This window comes from Tauraco erythrolophus, chromosome 14, assembly GCF_009769465.1.
Source record: "Tauraco erythrolophus isolate bTauEry1 chromosome 14, bTauEry1.pri, whole genome shotgun sequence".
NCBI lineage: Eukaryota > Metazoa > Chordata > Aves > Musophagiformes > Musophagidae > Tauraco > Tauraco erythrolophus.
Genome location: NC_141478.1, coordinates 4746282 through 4767791, shown reverse-complemented (window position 1 = coordinate 4767791; position 21510 = coordinate 4746282). Strand labels below are relative to the sequence as shown.

The window sequence follows — 21510 nt, the reverse complement described above, 5'->3', positions numbered from 1 at the left end:
ACAGAAGGGCAGTTCCTGGCTCCCTTTCTTGCTTGCTTTCACGCAGTACCAAGCACAAGAAGCACATTGAGTGTCCTGCAGCAGGTGGACTTTGCTTTCTGGACATCTTGAGTTAATATTGTGAGTTGATATTAAGTATCACAGACCAATCAGTCTCCACCAGCAAGAATTTGTCTAAAAGCCACTGTCCACTGGCATAAACGTGAAGAAACCTGTCTCTAAACAGAATCTTTTAGCAGCCTCCACAAAACGAGGAACCCTGTTTTACAAAGAGGTTTCAAAAAGCGCTTGCGAAAGCACGTGTCAGCACGGCAAATATCCATGTGCAATTTTCAGGGCTCTTTCCAACTCGGTTACAAGCACCTTTCTGTCCATTCAGTAATTTTCTTGTTACTCCCATGCTGAGAAGCAGGTTATCAGACAGCTGGAGAGGGGAGAGCAACTCCACCCCCAGACCAGGTCCCTGTGCCTACCAGCAGCAACACATGCGAGGTTCAAGACTGGCAGCAGTTGTCACGTTAACGAGTGCTGCAGAGCATCTTTACAGCATCTCGGACAAAGGAGATGGAAGTCAGGGAAAGAAGTGAACACATTCATACAGGGGGAAAAAAAAAAAAGCATCATAGTAATGAAAAATTGGTTCTTCGAATGCCAAATGCATGTGCATGGAACAAAGGTGAAGATTATTCCTGGAGTTCCCTACTGTTACTCCCACAACAGCCTATTTGAATTCCAGCAGACTTGGGTGTCAGTCGTAACACAAAACAAGCTGAAAGGGAGCTAAAGCAAGTCACAATTAGCTTCTAAGATCAATACATTCCTTTTTTTCTTTTTTTTTTTTTTCAGTTCAGTCAGGATGTTTTACACACAACTGTATCACCAAAAAAAAAAAAAAGATATCACTAAACTGGATGTGCCTTAGTTCTGAGTTCAGCCATGTTCCTTGTTGTGATGGAGCGAAGTGGATACATTCAAAGGAAGATTTTTTTCATTCTGCATCTCTGCAATGTCAGACTAATGTCTTGGTGGCCATAACTGAAGTGTGAGCAGTTTCTTCATTAAAGCCAGCACAAAAAAGGTCTTTGCTGTTATACATTGGTGAAAAGATTTGCTCTGCCAGATGTTAATCAAACTCCCGCAGCTGGCAATCCGGGCGCACTGGAAGTGGATTCATCCACTAGCAACACCCAGCAAGCAGACGATTACTGAGGAGGAGGAGAAGGAAGGAGAACAGGCCAGGTGGGCTGCAGTAAAAGCTGCTTTATGCTGCGACTCCCCTTTTGTCCCTCTGTTCATACCACACACGCCCCAGGTTAATGGGGAATTTCTAATGCCGAATCTCTTGCCAAGTTTGTTCTCACTGTGAAGGTATTATGGACTAGGAGAGCTACCCCATTCCCACATCCTTTTCTTCCCCTATTTCTGCCTACTCCCCCCTCCATTACACGGCTCTGACCGTGTTAAACAATCTCCAGTCAATCCGATTGCCAGAAATTCTCCGCAGCATCGTGGAAGGGAAAGAATGTGAAATTGAGGAATCACATGGCAGCTACACCTCCCCCTGCATATACCTCCCACCCCCCTCTAACAACAAAACAACACTGCCTGTCATCTGAAACCAAAGCCAGCGCTCCAGCCAAAAAAGCTCTTTTCCTAAGAATCCCAAGCAGCTGAGGCCCTTAAGTGATTGTATCCCTTCTGTGGGCCTCCAACAAATTTCAATAACTGCAAGACACAGTATTTCCTTCCCAAAAGCCAGTTTGGGAAGTATATCAAAGTAATAAAGTCTGAACAACTGAAACTGCTGTACACAAAAGCCAGCAGAAGTATTTCAACAATGTAAAGCTAAAAACTGAAGCCTGCTGCGTTGCACACCCTCCTCTACTGCACGGATTTGTCCTGATTCTAGGGGCAGGCAAAGGGTTTTTTGGGATTCTTCTTTCTGTGCTTACAGGAAAGGAAACTGTTAGCAGGGGAGATCTGTTTATGTCAATGTGATGAGCACTGTGACTGAGATACCAGATCCAAAGCTGCTTCAGACAAAGGAACGATACATTCATTTATCTGTATGCTAAACTAAAAAGTTGAATTCCACAGAGTTTACAAATAATACATTTCAGCTTGTCCTAAGCTGCTTTTTTTTTTTTTTTTTTTTTGCTTTATACTCAACAGAATTACTAAGCAGAAGAGACAAGATTTAGGCACAAAGTCTTCTACTGCAGCAAACGTCACTTATGAGCTTTTATTAAATTTAAATTTATTCAGGGGTTTGTTTCCTTATTAGAGGAGATAGTCCAAAGTGAGATCCTGGCCACAGGCAAAGTTGTTTTCCAGAATGTCTAACTACTATAAAATACTAGATTGACAGAGACTGTTCAAGCAGCACCTCACATTACTATCGCTCTTTAATAACCCCACCGGTGGTAGATAGGGCAGAAGTGGACACTGAAGGGATCACGAAGAATAAATTGCCTACTGAGAAGAGCGGTAACTGTTGACACTCACAGCATATCAGGACAATTGTCTGGTTTTTCCAGCAGACCTCCTTCCATCACAAAGCGGAGCACTTGTTCATTGGTCATGCCTTGGTACGGCTGCTCCGCTAACGTTGCAATCTCCCAAAGTACAACACCGAAAGACCTGGAAAATAAATCAGAACTTTAGAAAGCGGCGCAATCTTTACAAGGATATTTTTCTTAGATGATGCTGAGCAGGTAGGTGTCCATAGGTACTTTCTTTTACTGAAAAACTCCAATTGCTCAAAAGTACACAACTATGGTGATAGCCACACCACCTAGCATTAAGAGACTGTTGACTTCAAATATCTCTAGTCAATGGAGAGAAACAGGCTCCCAGTTCTGAATGACTCTTCAGAATGGCCTCTGTAAGAAAAGACTGGTAATATTACATCTCCATTTTTCACATCATAATATCTGCAGCTCAGAGCTGGTCATGATTATGATCATTCATTCAGTGGTCCAACATTGCTTGGTTACACTGGTTCTGTATACGTCAGTCAGTAAAAAAGCCACCACAAGCTCTTTGCATTGACTAGAAGCCTCCTAACTCAGGATTTAAGCTGTGAGCTTGCCTGGAGAATCAGCTCACATCTCATCTTCCTTTCCTAGGGCTTTGAGTTCAGACTTTAAGTGTACTGGGAGGTGAGAAGAAGAGTGGAGAGGGGAAAAGAAAAAATACAGGTAAGAAAAAAAATAAAACAATTCTATTCCTAATCTCTGCACTTCCTGTACAGAGGTTCTCAGCCTGGACAGACATATGATCATTAAAGTCTGCAAAAAGATCTATGTGTGGCTGAGTGCAGCGACTCAAACCTTCTAAGCAGGTGGAGAAGTTGCGGCGAGTAGTTATTTAAAGCGAGCTCGAGGATGACCCCTAAAAGCCACAGAGCTAGCAAGTAAAAAAATCTGTACATTGAAAAAAGTAAACTCAAAATCTTCATGTAACATATCTCAGGTACTCCTAATAGCAATTGAGAAGGCAGTAACACAGAACTGTAAGCTCTCATTCCAGTGCAAGCTGCTTTTCATCAGAAATACTTGAGTCACACAAATCCGATTTAAAAGCTGCATTTTTCCCTTCATGCTCCAGCAAGCCAAGAGCTGGACAAAAAATGTCCACTGCCACACCTGTGCATCTCATCTGCTAAAAGCAAACAAACCAACCAGCCTCTAGTCCCCGGGCACAAAAACACTTCTCGGGTAATACTTTCCGTTTATCCTTCTGCTTTGGTTTCTTCCACATTCTAAGTCAAAGGTGCAAAGTAAGGATCGAGGCATTCAACATACAGCAGCAAGCAACAAAATCCATTTTTGAAAAAGACATGGAAGAAATGTGAATGTTCTCCCGCTTCTTGTACCAAGACCCTGATTTGCTGCTTCAGCAGGAAAACATTTAAGGCCACAAGAGAAACTCAGTTACTCCTTTTGCAACATGAACGTAACTATGTTCTTGAAACAGAGCTTCTAGCTCCTTCCAACTAACTACAAAGGACAGCAGAAGTGGAAAAAGAAGTCTATCTAATAATAGGAATTGATTACTGGCGAAGAAAGATAAGCACAGTTACGTAATTGGGTAGTTTGGACGTAAGTATTGACACTTCCTAAAAATATCTCCATTTAAAATTAGTTTATTGAGCAGACATGGCTCAAATTGTCTGCCTACTTTTAGAGCTGTTGTGCAAAGAAAGAAAATCTAGATGCTGTCTTGTCTTCTGTGGCTAAAATGCTGAGTCGAGCTTGGAGAAAAAAGCCTCGTTTCAATAGGGTATTGTTGTGAAAACAGGAGTCCAGTATTATTAGCTGGTTGTGGTAGAGTGGTTTTATCTTTCAGTTATCTACTGTATCTAAAACGGTTTGCATCTGGAGCCAGCAGCCACAAACAGACTGGCAATTGTTTGCCTTTCAGGGGAGGGAGGGACAGAGGGTCAACTCAACATTTTGGTGTCTTTGAAGCTACTTTGATCACGGCAGGAATAATGAGAACAAGTCTTGTGCACCTCCGAGCCATATTATCATAACAAATAAACTTATGTTGCTCCTTCAAGGCAACTACCAGCTCCAAAAGAATGCAAGTTGAAGACTTATTTATAGAAATACACCCTCACCCTCAACAGCATTACATTAATTTTAAAATGTTCTCCTTCCCTAACTACAACAAAAACAGTTTCGTCTAATTACCTCATTCTTCAGTCTGAAAAGCAATAGAAGAATGAATTGCTAAAATAAAGCTCCACCCTTTGAAACCTCCAGACACTCTTTTTGCAGTTGCCATCTCACCTTACAGCTTATAAATCTTGGACTCTGACCACTCACACAGTTTTGTCTTTTGGACATTCTGGCTTCCAAAACCAATCTCGAAGAACACGGAACCAGATGTCACAATACCCGACCAAAAAGGCAGGAAAAACAACCTCAACATCTTTTACTGTTTGATGAAAATAAACGGCTCCCAAAACAGCCAAGCTACATGGTTTCATGAAGCAGCTTCAGTATCAACCAGTACGAGTCAGGTAATTTTTCCTGGTATGAAGAGAGGTCCAGCATCTGGTTTAAAAGTTATCGAGAAGTAAACAAGAACGATGCTTGTAGCTGTAAGCAGATCAAGCAACTAGACACTATTTCATGACAGCAGTAAGTCCAGCTCCACTACATTTGGAATTCAGACTGAAATTCTGAATTTAAAGTTGTGGATACACGTGGCAAATGCAAACGTATACGTGTTCTAAACAAACAGCATATTCCTCATGCTGAACCAATATTTTTGTACTTCAAGACAGTATACCTACATGAACTAAATTTCAGAGTAATTTCCAACAATGAAGACAACAAAACATCCCAAGGAGGAACTGTCTGAAATACTGATGAGAGCTGGGGACCTGCTCTCGATAAAGCAATTTTTTTTCTCTCTATGCTTTCAAGTAAAAATCTGTCAGATTTTACTCCTCCCTCTCTAAGCTTTCCAACTTTACAATCAGTAAGCTACTTTTCTTCATGTGACTTCTAACTAGGATAACTTTGCTCAGACCGCCCCGCTGATAAACTGCAATATTGTTTGCTCAACGACTGACGAATGTCAAATCTTGTTAACGTTCAAGGGAGAAAATTTACGTAGTTCCTGCGACAACTGAAGTACTAATTTACTTCTGACGCTTGATTTGGTGTCACATCTGTGGGGATTTTTTGTTTGGAATTTGAGTTATGTTTAAACAATAACGTCACCGAACAGTTACAGGTTAAAGGGGAAGCGTGTGTGGAACAAGTGCAGTACGTCACTGAAGCTCAACACTTGATCCACTGCAGTCCACTTTGGCCACAATGGCTGGAGATGACAGCTGGACTTATGAGTTACTGTTGTGTGGTAAGAACGGGCAGGTCTGCCAGCTCTTCACTTCAGGCTCCTTCAAATCTACATCTGGGGATTTTCTGCTGATATATTCCAAATTTCTGTCTTCTTTGTGAAGCCATTACAAGTCCCAAAATTCTTTTACTGCAGGGGGACTGCCAAACGCATGTCTGCACTGTTCTGTTAGATAAATGGTTGATCCAGGGCTTCCCCTTCAAGTCAAAGTGGTTATTTTCATCTATTTCCAAGTTTGAGGGTTACTGGATTCATAAATAAGTTACTAGCCATATGCAAAAAAATTCAAGCAACATTCTAGTGCTTGCTTTTCCACTTGCTACATAATTCCTCTTACGAACCTTTCGCTCAAAGCTGGTGCTGTGGACTACAGTCCACTGACTCCAAAATCTTCAAGCTGTTTAAAGAAAATGCAGCTTACTATTAAAATACCATTCCTACTGACTTCTAGACATTTGGAGGCAATCAGCTGCCAATTCTGTAACAGATCAGCAGTAAAAACATCTTGTTAGGAAGGCAGAGAAACCATAAAAGACAGAGTAGAGGTTTTGCCAGTACGTGTTCATCTTCTGCCAAGTCCTCCCTACCTATCTGCAAAAGTTGGGAGGGGGAATTGTTCCAGAGTATTATTTCTTCTAAGAAGTATATTTTGAAATTTCCTGAATGCCTCTACTAATAAATTCACAGATACAGCAACTAGGCAATGTGCTTTTAAAGAAAAACCTATTTCTGCATCTTGCGGTACATAAAACAAGCAAACAAAGCTCCAAATGGAGAAGGATATACACAAGGGAGAGCTCCCAAGAAAAAACCTGCTAGTGTACACAAACCATCTGCGGGCAAGTGGAGGTATTTACACAGAATGTTTCGATAGAAAAGGAGGTCAGCACTATGAACCTTTCTATATTCTTGGCAACTTTTAATGCTCTTCTCGAAGGAAGGCAATTTGAAACACACGACAAGTTGCTCTTCCAGGTGAAGGTAACGTCTTTCACTGCGCAACTGATTTTACAACCCACAGCAGGAAAGATGCCGCCACCTCCAGTTTAGGAAATCCATTTAATTCTGCTCTCTCTGAGAGCAGAATTTAATGTCAAGAGTTCTTGATTTTGCAATGCAAATACGAAACAAGCAGGATGCTTCACAGTGGAAAAAGAGAGTTACCTTTGAAGAGACAGGAGAAGCAGTATGCTTAGTTAAGTCTACTAAAACAAGAAAAGAGGCTAGAAAGAAGAGGGGCTAAAACAGGTTTTCAGAGCCCGTTTTTTGTTACCAGACATCGGAGTGCGTTGTGAAGACTCCATCCTTCAGTGATTCTGGGGACATCCAGCGGACAGGCAGCAAACCTTTCCCTCCTTTACGATAATAATCTGTCTCGTAGATATCTCTTGTCATGCCAAAATCTAGAAAGTATAAATGTTTTGAGTTTACATGATAAAATGGTGAACGTTTCCCCTTACTGCAAGCAGAGAATCACAGTTTGGTGCAAAGAACCTGCAATCTGTTACCACTCTACCTGCTGCCTTAGGGCTAGCTAGCTTCCTTCCCAACAAAACCTGCAGACGTTTTTACCACTGACTTCAGTGAGTGAGAAGTCTGAATGATTTAAATATATTAATATGAAAAGTTCCAGGATTTATGTTCAAGCCTTGCAGTAAGCTATGTCTTCTGAAGGTCATATAATTCACTAACCTGTTCTCTAAATTCAATGATTTTCTTTACTTTTTAAAAAATATAAAAAGCTCCTTTAGTACTTAGTACTATTGTCTTTAATCTTACAGGTTGAAGGAAATGCTTCTCTTTCATTTCTCTTTTTTTCCACTTTTCAAAGGTAACTTCCAGTTTCTGTATAATATTCCAAATGCTACAGAGGACTAGACTATTCCTATATGACTAACACAGACCAATATTAAAGACATGCTTTAGGTTACACGCATGCCCTTAGCTGTAAATACATAAGAATTTGCAAGACTTGGATCTAACAATGTTCATCTACTGACTGTAACTCAGATTTTTTCCAGATTTTTTTTTCTGTACCATCAGCACACAAAACTGCTGGGTCTTGGCCTAGCCTATTTAAACCAGTAACTATGTTTTCAGACACTAACCAAAAAGTTAAGAAATTAAGTGGCATCAAATCTCTTACTAATATTAAATGCTGTCTGCTAACACAGCAGACCTAGGGCAAAATGCATTTTATCAATACACACTGTAGTTGCCCCTTTTTTTTCTGGGAAAAGTGGAGTGAAAGGAGGACGGAATTCCTCCAGTTCTCACAGTTGTTATTACCAGTCTACAGGTGTCATCATTACCAGGCTTGGACGAGTGACTGACCACTGATCCTTCGCATTCCTTGTCTGCTAAGGGCGCTGGTACCCTCAGTGACTATGACTAAAAAGCCCATCTGTGCAGCTATTTCATCACTCCCACACACCACGGTGACTTTATCCTGGCTGAATGGAAAATTCTTTAAAAATGTAATGCAAATAAGAAACAGATACGCAACGAGCATAGGACAGTGCAGCATAAAGCTCTTCCTCTGAGCTCTAAACAGTCTGAGTTGGCGTGTTCCAGTCAAGATGCTCCTAGACTGTTTCTGCATGAAGGGATTTTGAATGCTGGTACATAAATGAGAGCAGTGCAGTATTATTTCACAAAATGCTTTTGGGGTAACCATGTACATCGTTAAAGGGAAGAAATGCACCATCTTCAGTTCAAAGAATTGTAAAACACGCTGGTGGAGGGAGGAGGAGTGAGAAAACTGGAATAGGAAGAATTCAGGCTGACTTCTCCTGAATCTGTAGAAAATGCACAAAATCCCCCAAAGATCTTATTTCCTAATTAACTGACTCAAAATGAAATCATTTTTTCTTTCTCCCAAATGACAGGATTACTTACACAAATTATCAAAATAGCTGAGTTAAGCTCAGAGAAAAAGAATTCGTTTCCTACAGCAGAAGGCTGTTGCTATACATGTTATTTTAATATGCACAACTCAAAAACAGCCAAAAGCTTAAAATCACTCTCTCTGGAGAGAAGTCAGAAAAAACTCATCTGACACTATTCTGGAGGGATGGTGAAGGGAAAAAAAAAAAAAAGTGGTGTTCTAACCGCAAAGCAGAGGCAAAGCCATTCTGTTGTCTGGAAAGCAGAACTCCAGTACAGACTGGAAAGCATCCAGCTGAAGTCAAGTCTTATATTCCACTTCCAAATCAGATATGCTTTAAAATAATCCTAAAATTGTTCTTCTTGAACCAATAAACAGGAGGTGGAGTTATTTCTGAGCATTAACAGAAAGGCAAATGACACACCAGTGATAACTGTGCCATCCACCCAGATGTCTGCAGCATCTGCACCTCAAATCGCTGCTTCACCAGCTCTTTTTAAACCCACATGCTATATGATTTCCTCACTGGAACAACAGCAAGTAGAGGTATTCCAAGAGTTTCAACTCAATGCTGACGGCTCACAGGCCTTGAATCACAACAAGTCTTCATAAGGAACATATTTCACTCTGCAGAAATTTAAACTAGAGCTAAGTTTTAAAAGGTCTTTCAAACAGCTTTCAAAAAATTAAAATGCCTTCTAAGATGTGGATTTTTGAGGATGACGTTTTCCATTTGTGTAGAAGTCAAGAAAGCGCACCTCCGATTTTCACTGTGAAGTCTTCCGCCACCATGCAGTTTCTCGCAGCAAGGTCTCTGTGAACAAACTTGTTGGCGTTGAGGTATGCCATCCCATCAGCAATCTCTCCTGCCATCTGAATCATCTTCTTCAGAGTTGGAGGTGCCTGGCCAGGATTATTCTGAGCAAGATAAGAAGATGAAACAGGTAGGGGGTGGGGGGAAGAAAAAAGTAATTATTTCTATAAACTGTAACAAACTATTTTTTTTAAATTACTGTTTTTTTTCAACAATCATATTATCAGAATTCAGCCTGACATGATCTAGACTAAACAGAAACTCCTGATTATGTACACCATACCATCTCCTTAGTAGGAAAACTGGACACACCAAGCTGGGTTATGAACAGAACTCCCAAATAGCTCTTTTCTAACAGGCCATTCTATTTTAAGGAATACAAGCCAGAAAGACTCTCTGATATAAGGATGTTATCCTACACCTATGGAGTTTAAATGTCCACCCTCCTGTCATGCAAGTTCTGAGATACAAAGCAGAGGACTTATTCTATAGATTTCTACTGTTTCACCATCTTCATAAACAACCAGATGATGTTAAATGATTTCATTTCCTGTTCTCCAGTTCTCCATAACCAGATTTCTCTTGAATTACTTCTACTCTTAAATATGAGGAGAACATGTTCTGTTCCTTTAAGTTATTCACATCAAAATTTCCAGATCAAGAGCAAAACTGCTAGGCTCATTTCCTACGCAGTCTGCTATCATTTCAGTGGCAAGTGACCTATGTGTCATCTTTATCCTTCAGACCCTGTATCACATGTGGCAATTTTAGCTGTTCAGAGTATTAGAGTACGCATATTAGCTACGACATTAGATTTTTACCTTCCCACAGAGGCAACAAGCAGGATATACAACATGAAACCATCACCCTAACATGTATGCTTCAACTAGTCCCTTTTTTAACATCTTGATGACAAATCAGATTAGGTGAGAAATTTAATTCAAATCTGGAAAACAGGACTCAATGACACAAGAAGGGACCTATTCCATGCAGTGCATGAGGCTATTTGCAACAGCTTCCTCATGAAAAAAGGTGTTGCAGATCACAGAGCAGCTCATGTTTTGTTCTTAGAGCTTAAGGAGAAGGGCAAGGAAGGCTAATTGCTTGCTGCTTCCAACATGACGCTGTTTTGTTAGAGCTGATTCTAACCAAAGAAAAAAGACATCCAGCAACTCATGACTGACCTCTGTGTCTGGCCTCAATGATCTCAGGTAACTTTTGAGGTCCCCACGTGTCATCAGCTCCATGATAACCAGCGTAGGCTGGCCCTGAGAAACCACACCAAGCAGCCGAACCTGGAAGAGGAAAAATCAATGTTGAAATTACAAATACAGCTATTGGAACTGCAGTAATCACTTACTCATGTCGTTATGTAGCCCCAAACACCCACAATCCTGTGAGAAAGGTCTGAAAGTAGATTTGGTTCCACTCTCTGCCTCGTGGTTTAAGAACATTATAAAGCTGTGCAGAGTTGAAGCTAAAATCCCAAGTTCTTGCTTTCGTCAGTGAAGACGTGCCCTGAACACTCTCATGCCAGTAAGCACCATGGCTGTATGAATCACAGCCTTGTCAGATTTTCATGACTTACCACATGGTGACAATTGAACTCCTTCATCACCGAGGCCTCATTTAAGAACTCTATCCTCTCACGCATGCTTGCAGACTCATTGACAGTCTTGATGGCCACCCTGGTCTCTGGCTCATCCTTCACCACTCCCTTGGCTATTCCCTCATACACCATTCCAAAGGAGCCTTGCCCAAGCTCCCGACACATGGTGATCTTCTCACGAGGCACCTCCCATTCGTCTGGAACATACACTACGGAGAGAAAGAAGAGGCCACGATGTTCCACTTCTGCAAGTGGTGTGATCACTCACCCCTTTACAATGCCAACTGCCCAAACAGTTTTACTGTAAACAACACTAGACACAATGCTGAGACCTTGCACGATGCAAATAGCCCATGGGCTTTCCCATACAGAAACAGGTAGATGCTTGGCACACAAATAAATCTTAAAGAAATACATGGACTGGAAGAGGCTCACTATAGTACTGACATAATGGGACAGAAATAAGGAACCTCGAAGCACAAAACCAGGGTGGGAAGAGGCTTGAATCAATACTGTCGGCTTGAGCTTTTCTTGGGATCCTTGCTTTTCTAGTTCTTCCAGGCAGCGTCAAACATACTTGATCATCTGTATCAGTTTAGTGTCTGCTGTATTCTCTATTAACAGATTGATTTTATGACTAGAGGGAAACAGACTCTCTGATCTAGCAGGCTCTTTGCATGAAACTATTCTGATCACTTGCACAACCACTGTTGCACCAGTAAAGGCAGAACTTGCTGCTCCTGCACGTCTTTGATCTGAGGCAGAAGAGAGACCTCAGAAGGTGACTGCCAGGAGGGAGAACTGCCTCAGGCAAGAAGACATCTGAGTAGTCACTGATGCTGCTGCCTATCAGTCACCAAAGCAGAGGACAGTTCTGTCACATGCTCCGGATGGGTGAAATGACAGGATGCAAAAATAGAGGATTATAGCATGAACACTGACAGACCTTTAACCCCAGTGGTGCCGCTATAAAAAAATAAGAGTCCACTGCCACTCTGGCTAAATCCATTAGCCTTCTGGGGGCTTTTGGAAACACTATTACATCAAGAAGTCTACAGAAACAGCACCAAACTAAACCCTAAACAGAAGAATGGATGCCTCAAGGAAACGTGTCTGATGTTCTGATTTCCTCCTGCACTCGCAGGGCTCCACACGTACGTACCCCGTACAGCACGAGCACGTGCTCATTACAGACAACCACAACTCAGGGGGGTGGGAGGAACAATAAATTAATTATCTAGCAAGTACAGTTCCAGTGGGAACCTAGTTGCTTTTTGTATTTCATTATTTTTAAAGCAATTCATTTAGTCAGAAAGATGTATTTCCAAGGTTCTCCATTCCACAGCAATTCCAGCACACAGACTTTCTGGAGATGCAGAGCGGAGGATCCCTGGACTGCCAGGTTTGTTCAGCTCCTGCTGCTGCTCAGGGACAGCCAGCTCAAGAACTGGCAAGAAGTTCATCTGCACCACTAGCAGGCACAACCTCCTGCGATAGTGAAGTTCAGGAAAATAATACAGACATACAGAAAGCAAATCCCAAAAAAGAATGCTGTTCTAGGAACAGCAATTTTGTTTTAAAGGATTTTTATTTCCTGGATGGTTTTAAAGATTTGAGCATTATCCACACTGTGTCTCCCACAGAAAACTCTTAAGAATGCCCTCAAAACCCCACATCTGACTTAAGAACTGCACTTACTTACCTCTGTTGACAGAGCACTCAAATACCCCAGCTGCCATCTGAACACTGTCACAGTCTAATACCTCTAAATACCGTCATGGCCAAATATATAAATCAGACACAAATACATTAGGTCAATTTGAAACTAGCTTTAAAAAAATGTTTTGCCAGCTAGAGAAAAACAGGCTTATCTACACTCCAGATATTAAGGGAAATAAATATGGATTATATTAAACATGCATGCACATTTTAATACAAAATTTCTGCACGTGATATACCTGGAAGCCCACAATATTACTCTTCTCTTTCTGTTACTGTGAAAAGTTTTTGGAGAGTTTTATTGGGATGGGAAGTGAGGAGACAGTATTGGTTTTTTTAAGCGTTACTATTTTTCATGTGAGAAGGACATAGAAACAAACAGTGGGTTTGTTCCAATAGGTCAGAATAGGACTTAAAAGGGCAAACATGAAAGATGATGAATTCATGAATTCTTCCTTCATTCCAGTGAAAACACCACTGGATGAGTAGATGATAATCTGAAAATGAAACCAATGCATCCAAATTTGCCTCAGTTGAATAAACTACAGGAAAAATATCAAAAACTCCCCAGTTTCAGTAGACAGGTGGCATTTACGTATTATCAATGATGGATTCCATGGCTGTGCTAATAAAACAAAGACAGAAAGTGGTTTTCCAACATCCCTTTTAGAGTTTCATACCTTCCAAAGTCAGACACAAACCGAATACCTGAAAGTAAAAGCATCAGAAGCATAAGGCCACACTTACCATCTGAAGCACTGAAGTACTCGGGGTTCACAGAAGCGTAAAGCACTCCATTGCCCAGTCTGTCACTGTTCCTGTTGAAATATTGTTTTTTCTTTTTTAATCTTTAAACCTAAGTAAATTTCAGACCACCTCTTCTACAGATTTTCCACCATTTGCTCAGCAACTGAATATTATTTACTGTATGTGGAGAGCTTTTCAGACAAAGGGTTCAAACCAAGTTCTTATTCTACCTCACACAATCAATGGGAAAAAAGCCCAGAACAGCTTTCCCAGGAAACCCACAGTCTTCTCCGTACCAAATTAGCACCAGAAAGGTGTAAACACAAGGTACTTTTAGTTGCTGGGTAAACTTTCTTTAAAAAAGGCAGCTGTAAGGTGATACACCCAGGAAACCTGTGGCTGAGAACATACTTTAACATCACCTGCTCTACTGTGGGAGAGAAGTGACCTAGCAAAGGACAAGGCTGTTTTTAACAGGGAAATCCATTCAACTATTTTGTAAGTGTTTCTATTATTTCATTTTAAAAACACACATACCCCACCCTCCAATTTAACTGGGGTGATTTTCGGAATAAGACATATTTATTGAGCACTGTGAAAGCTCTTGCAGGAGGCAGGCTGTAGAAATAAAATTATCAATCAGACCTCAGAAAAAAGAGAAAACATTCTCATGGGCTAGAACAACAGTTTAAAGAAAGACGAGTTATCAGGCATTTCATCTAGAAGAGCCCAAGGGCAGGCCAGGCAGGTATTGTACTTCACTAGGTACAAAGCCCTTTCTAGAGTGCTTGAGGAGAACTGGCACTACTGTCTGCACACAAATGAATTAGGGCTGAAAATAACAGAAGACTCAATGAGCATAATTTATATGAGCATAATAAAAAACCCATATCTAGAAAGTTGCAAGGCTGAACATTTGCGCTGACTTCTATTAAGTTCTGATTACGTATTTCAATTAAATAAAAAAAATAAATCACTAGTTACCAAAAAAAAAACCCAAAAACCACAACCTGAGGAAAACAACAGTCCTCTAGACTGTGCTGTCCAGGATGTAATTTAAGTTGATTAAAGACTCAAAAAACCCTGTAGAATTCACGAGAAATCAAATTAACCTAAACTGAACTAAGCTTTCATTATTTATATTGACCCATATTTCAGTCAAAGTTTCTGATGATATAGGTTTAGGGTCTGCCATCATTGTCCCAGTGGATACGTTCCTGACAGTCCTTTCTCTTCCCTCTCAAACATGATACTGTAATAAAAAGCCTCTTCATATCTCAAGCAGCAGCCAGATGCTTGCTGGTAACTCTAAACCACCTCCTTTTACACACCGACATGACAGAATCTACTTTAGCTTCTTGAGCCCTCTGAATGTCATTTCTCTTTTTAATTCTAACTGGCTCTATGGGCATAGATTTGAAAATAAACATTCCCCTCCTGCAGTTTTAACCACAAGCCTGTACAACTCACCTCTTTTTGTTAAAGACGTACAGCATTATCAGTAATCCCCCAATGATGAGCAGGAAAGCAATAGGGAGCACAATTATCAAGTGCAGGAAGTTTCCATAGTTTGCTGCTGCAACCAACAAGAACACAATTGTATCAGGGTTTCTATAAAATCTCCCTTAACAAAGAAACATTCAAAACCCACTCAGTATATTTCCATACAGGGAAGAAATCAAAGTACTCATTTTCTTGTCTGATGTGGAAAAATGTACTCAGAAACACTCCCTGACTGCAGATGAGTGGAACAAGAAAACAGACAGTGAAAAGCATTAATTTTGTACAGAACAGCGTCTGTCTCGGGTTTGTTTTCACAAGTTATGCTTAAGGACTTACATTCCTCAGTGAACAATATGTAACTGTTCACTTGCATATTCACCTTTTTTCCACCTTTCGTTCACCTTGCAATTGCTTATATTCAGAATATGCACACGCTGTGCTTTACTTCAAGTTCTTCAAAGTTCAGCAATTAGTAAATCAAAAATGAATAAAAGACAGAGTTCCAGTCTTCTGTGGATACATCTGCTCTACAAGGAAATACAGGAGCTCTCGAGAGGGTCTCTGTGGACACTACGGTGGCGTTCTTCCAAAATATAAATTACTCCCATTGTCAGGACCGGCATCACCCTTTCATCAGGATGTTAGCTTTATCAAATGTCACTCGGAACAGGTCATACGGAAAACATCTTGATATTTAGAAAAACCTGCCAGTCAAAACTCTAAACAAATTATTTGTTTCTTGTATTATTTTGCAATTTAAAGCAGGTTTGCCTTATTGCCACAGGTTTTGTACAATTCAGCTCCATGTTGTTATGGCTAACATTACATTCCCAATGGAGCTGTACATCATAGCAAGCCGCAGTAGTGTGTTCTACAAACCCTCCACCTGGTTGCACCTCTCATATACATGGAACACGTGCAAGAAAAGGACCACACCTCAGATACACCCCCCGGTTGACACCACTTGCCAAAAAATTGAACAGAGAAGAGTTCCTAAAGAAACATCAGCAAATAAGACGAGTATTCAGAGTACAGACAAGAGGCTCATATTCCCAGTTACATATGTAAACATCAGGAATTATCAAAAAGACAATAGTCCCCCAGTTTGACAGAGTCAATAAACATTCATCTTACGTTTGGGTTGCACATAGAAAGAGACTGGCTCAGTCCATGACCCATTTCCAGCTAATGAAGTGGCCTGAACTCTAGCAGAATAGTTTCCGGGGTTCAGGTGGGTTAGTTTAGCTCCTCCAAGCTTCTTGTATTCCTGTCTGGAAACACATTCCCGCTTCTCCTAAAAGAAAAAAGCAATTTACAGTTTATGTCAATCTCTTCACACTCCTTCGGTTCTTGAGAAAAACTATATGGCTGCAGGAGAAGCTAATTTTTATAACTAAAAGTCCCATCTGATCAGTTTTATTTCAAACACCTTAAGGAGATATGTGGATTTCAATAATTGTCAAAATAAATGAAACGAAGGAATGGCATGCTGGTTGGGGCTGGGTGTTTGAAATCTCAATTTCTATCTTTGGTCTGTAGCAATGCACAGAAGCACGCTAAGAAAGATTCCATTTTGTGTATAAATTAGCGTTACCAGCTGTAACTCTTAACAGAGAAATGTCAAATCCTCACCTCTCCATGCTGCCCGTACTTGATTTCGTACATTAGTATCAGTCCATTTGGATTTGCAGGCTCCAGCCACTTCAGGTAGACGGTATTTTCTTCTTTTGCTTCCCATGCTACTGTTCCTGGAATGTTATCTGCTCCCTCTGCAAAACATTTACAAGCGACAGGAGAAGAACACCTATTACTGAAACAGGAACTTATGCAACAATTGAGGAAAATAAAAGGATCATACTATTCTTTAGGTATCAGAGCATTCAGTAAGTGCTATTCAAAGATCCAGAGAACAAAATGCATTGGCCAGGGGCTTGTTGGAGATGTTAGGAAAGTCTGAACTTCTGATTCCCAGAAAAAGTGCGGTGTATACAGCTTCTGCAGGTATGGGCTCTGTGTTACTCACTGTGCTCTATCTGTGTGCTAAGAATCCATTTATCAGCATCTGGTTCTTCCTTCCAAACTTTCCACTACACTAAAATCGTGCAGACACAGCTATTCCCACCAAATGGCTGTAAAGAGCAAACTGCAAACGGCTGTAAACATGTCAGATCTGACCCACTGACATCCCTTTCCTAAAACATCCAGTCTTAGGAAATCTGTCACAGTTTAAAATGGAGTCTCATCAGCAATTCAGGAATTGTTTTATCTCCAGTTTCATTCTTGATAATTTTATGGTTTTTATTCAAAACGTAACAAGAATATGAAGACTGTTTCAAAGAAAAAAGGCTACTTTCTCAAAAAACATAGTTGTTAGATTTAGAAGAAAACAGAATTTTCAGAGCCACGCACTAAAAATCTGAGAACACTTATTTCCTTTTCCCTGATCTCACAGATTTCCTTATTTCCTTGAAATAAGCAATACTACTTGCTTTTTTACTCACACATCTGGATCTGGATTATGATAGCCTTTCTTTCCAGAGACAAAACAAAATTGCTACCACTCTGCATCAAATATTCCCAGACATCTGCTGGAGTCAGAAGCTCTTTGCTGTATGAGCTTACACTAAAATCATCTCTATTCTTCTCAGAAGAAGTACAATCTGTAAAAGTCCCAAACATGAGTGCAGCATTCAGTGCTTCCTATTTGAAGTACTCTAGATTCCGGCAAGCGGGCACGAAGCAACACAGTACTCCTCCTGTTTCCAGGCTGGACAAATGCATGGTCATTCTGTGACAGAAGTAACATTTGGCAAACGTTCCCACCAACAAAACTCTAACATCTGCAAACGGTTCAGAGTGAACACAGCAAAACTAAACATTAGTGGAGAAATGTTCCTGTCTCCATTCAGGGAACCGAAGAATAAAACCTTTCAACCACCTTTCAACCACCATGTCTGTGGTTATCACCTATGTCACTAGGAAATGGATTATCTCATAATGATCTCGGTAGTCAATGTATGCACTTCTGCCTTTCTCCAGATCACACACTCAATACAAATCACTCAGTACACACAAAAGACCAATCAAGGACATTAAACTACTCTAACAAAAGTTTCATATAGTTTCAATTTATTTTCATGTATATAATCTTTTATTATGGCCCATTGTTTTTTTCACTGTTTTTGGAGATTGATCTCTCCCCAGAAAATAAAACAAAGCTTTATAGTTGTCAGAGCATACCTGAAGGCATGGTTCTTGCGAAGACGAAGTTGGAAGCGCTACAACCAAGCGTGTCAGCTTCATGGTTGCAGCTGTGAATATCGATGCGGTAAAGGGTAAAAGGCTGGAGATGGGAGATGACGGTTCTCTCCTTGCCATCCACTTTGGTCTCAAAGAATGGGTATTCCACCTCACTCTCCTCTGCGTCAGAAACATTGGTGAAGTGATCCGTCCCAGTCGCGTTCCTGTTTCGAGTGGCCAAAGTGGCATTGGCGATTCGGAACACATCCCTCCGCTTCCGATCGGGTCTGTGGAGCAAAGACAGGTATAGCAAAGGTCTCTTCAGAGAAACGTCACTTTTCCTCCAGCTCTGTGCAAAAAACATCCCAGTAAAATACATAACTCTGCTATTTAAAAAGCTAAGTAAAGGAAAATGGAAAACAAGACAAAAGCTTTCTCTTAAATCAGAACCTGCAGCACATCATTTTACTCTCTCTTTTGGTCAGAAAACAACCAAAACTCTGAAGCTCACACTGCGCCCCAAGATAAACATGTGAACTTCTGACCTCACAGAATAAATCAAATAGCAAAAATGGCTTCACTGTTATTCAATAAGCATCTTAGATTTGTATTTAATGCCAGTAACGGTGATGATTAAAAGAAAAATCCGATGTTAAAGGCTGAAAAGGTATTGGGAAAAAACTGGTTCAAAGTGCTGGATTAGCAAAGCCAGCTCTCAGTAGGCTTAACTTTCTTTTCAGTTGCAATGAAATTACTGAACTTTGAATGCATTACACTGAGAGAAGAAACCTTGGAAAGTAGCTGAAAACCGTGAACACTAATCACCACCAATCTGTGGTAATTTGTGTGTCCCTGCTTCTCTCACCCAAACAAAAGCTCCACAAAGGAACAATCTTCCTATATGAGAAAACACAGTACTAATATCGTGTAGAGCAAAGAGTTCACCGAGCAACTTTGCTCTGCCTTACAGATAGCTGGATGAAATTTATGCAGAGTTAAAAACTCGAGGATTTACAGCAACACTACTGCTTTCTCAAGTCTAAGAAACCGTTGTAGTGGGCAGCCCTGAGTACCAGTACAAGCATCAATGTGAAAACACTCTTACAAACATTGGGATGGTATTAGCTAATAAACACACGATTGCTACACATCACACTTGTCACTTGGGCTTGTGTCAGACCCAAGGCTGGTCTGCACAGGAGCACCAACTACACAGGGCAAGCTGGCTTTTCCAGCTCCTGCTCGCCGAGTCTTGCAAGTCTGCAGGACTGCTCATGCCTGGAAAGCAATGCACCAGGGGAGTTCAAAAGAATGTAAGAAGAGTCAAACTACAAAACCAGTTTTGGCTGGAATCCTATCCCACCTGAAATCACTTAGCCAGTGCCCATTTAGCATCTGGTCAGTGAAACAGTTACCAAGGACAAAGCTGAGGTCTGATCCATTTCTATCAAAAAGTGAGTTACAAATCAGGAGAATAAGGCCTCCCTCAAACACACAACAGGAAGAGAGATGACTCAACAGGAGAAGTTAATTCGCTGTCAAATATACCGTCTTAGTACATTTAGCCACAAAACAGCTTGCTGCAGAGAGAGCCAAAAACAGGCTGACTTCGTTTTGAAATCTTCTGGCAGAGGTTGGATGAATTTTTTTTTCCTCAGGAGTTCACTACAAAATTTTCCAAAATCCTTTTACTACGTCTTGAGTAGTTGTTTTGACACTCTCAGATGCCATGTAAACCACAGTACAGAAATAAATGAAGACAGGGAAAAAACTTCCTAAGTTACCAAGAAATTGTTTTAAGCAACATGCAAGTGAATGTCTTAACTTGTCAGTGGGGCATGTGGGAATTTCATAGGAGATGTGAGCATTTGCATCTCCTCTACACTGGTATTTATGGATGTAACTAAACCTATTCACCTCACCTACCATGAGTATTTGTTTACTTTTTTATTCAGCAGAAAAAGAACTTTTGAACCATTAAAAGCACATGGGATGTCCAGCACTGAACCAATGAACATTTGCACAGATTTGGTGGTAAAAGCAGGGAAAATAAGTTCATTTTCCATCAACCACAAAAGCACATGCAAGAACCCAAAAGGCTTGACTTTGTCTATCACTGCTTTTATGAGATGCATGAAGTTCCAACTCTTTGGTGGTATCTGGGTTGAAAAAAAAAAATAAAGGCATAGTCCTACCTTGCTTTGGGGAAAAGATAAAGAGAAAGCAACACAAAACTTGTTGGTGAAAACTACAGTCATATCAGGAAGAGAAAAAGACTTGAAGGATAACCACAAGGCAAACATGATTAAAACATCAAGAGATTTGACACCACTGCTTTTCTGTCAAGCAGCTTCCTGCTTTCACAAAAGGCACAGATAAAGCCAAAAAACAAGCATCCAAAGAAATAAGGAAAAATCTAGTGATAAAAACATGAAAATTCATCTATTCTGTCGAAGGAGAGGAAGTAAGAAAAATGCAAGTGAAAACTTAGAAAATAAGACTACAAAAACCAAAATCAAATTGAAATTAAAAAGAAAAACAGTGGGTCATTAACATAAAAGCTAACTGTGTCATACTTTATGGCAATTTTAATGTTACTCCTCAGATACCTTCGACTACACACAGCGCCCATCTCATCCTGCTGATTAGAGAATCAAAAATCTTGAATAAAAACTCATCCTCCTGTGGTTGTGTCTCTTCAAGACTAACCACAGTCCTGACGTTTAAACCTCCCTCACCACTGCAGTAATACACATGGGGTCATCCTGAAGCTGCACACAAGATTAGATCAACGGGCTTTTTAAACAACCTGAAAACCACCCAGTCAAATATTTTCACACTATATTACATGCTGCATCTCTTCCATAACATCCTACAGACAGGTAGAACACTGGAAACAAGTACTACTATTGGGGCTTGCATTAACACATTAATTAACTTCTCTCTTGGGAAAGAAGAAAAAAAATAGATATCAGCAAGTAACGAGCTGCTTAGATTTGTCCCATGGAGACACCTCACTAGCTCATAATCTTTCGTTTCCCTGACATACAGTCTCTTTAAAAGTTGCTTAGCTATGCAGCTATTTCTGAGCGTTGTACCTTATCTGCCCTCGCT

The 21510-nt window shown here is 40.5% G+C and overlaps 1 protein-coding gene across 2 annotated transcripts in view; it reads right to left on the bottom strand.

Annotated features, from left to right (window-relative positions):
• The window catches only part of IGF1R (insulin like growth factor 1 receptor), a 178549-nt gene that overhangs the window by 4155 nt on the left and 152884 nt on the right, over positions 1–21510 (bottom strand). The window contains exons 11-20 of one of the 2 annotated variants that reach the window (XM_086620012.1): positions 18397–18683; positions 16789–16925; positions 16291–16450; positions 15124–15229; positions 13654–13724; positions 11167–11396; positions 10763–10873; positions 9523–9682; positions 7151–7280; positions 2506–2640 (exon numbers count right to left, since the gene is read on the bottom strand). In XM_086620012.1, coding sequence (XP_086476138.1) covers positions 2506–2640; positions 7151–7280; positions 9523–9682; positions 10763–10873; positions 11167–11396; positions 13654–13724; positions 15124–15229; positions 16291–16450; positions 16789–16925; positions 18397–18683 — 1527 coding nt within the window. The remainder of the gene's footprint in view (positions 1–2505; positions 2641–7150; positions 7281–9522; positions 9683–10762; positions 10874–11166; positions 11397–13653; positions 13725–15123; positions 15230–16290; positions 16451–16788; positions 16926–18396; positions 18684–21510) is intronic. The other variant, XM_086620014.1, reaches the window with a different exon arrangement.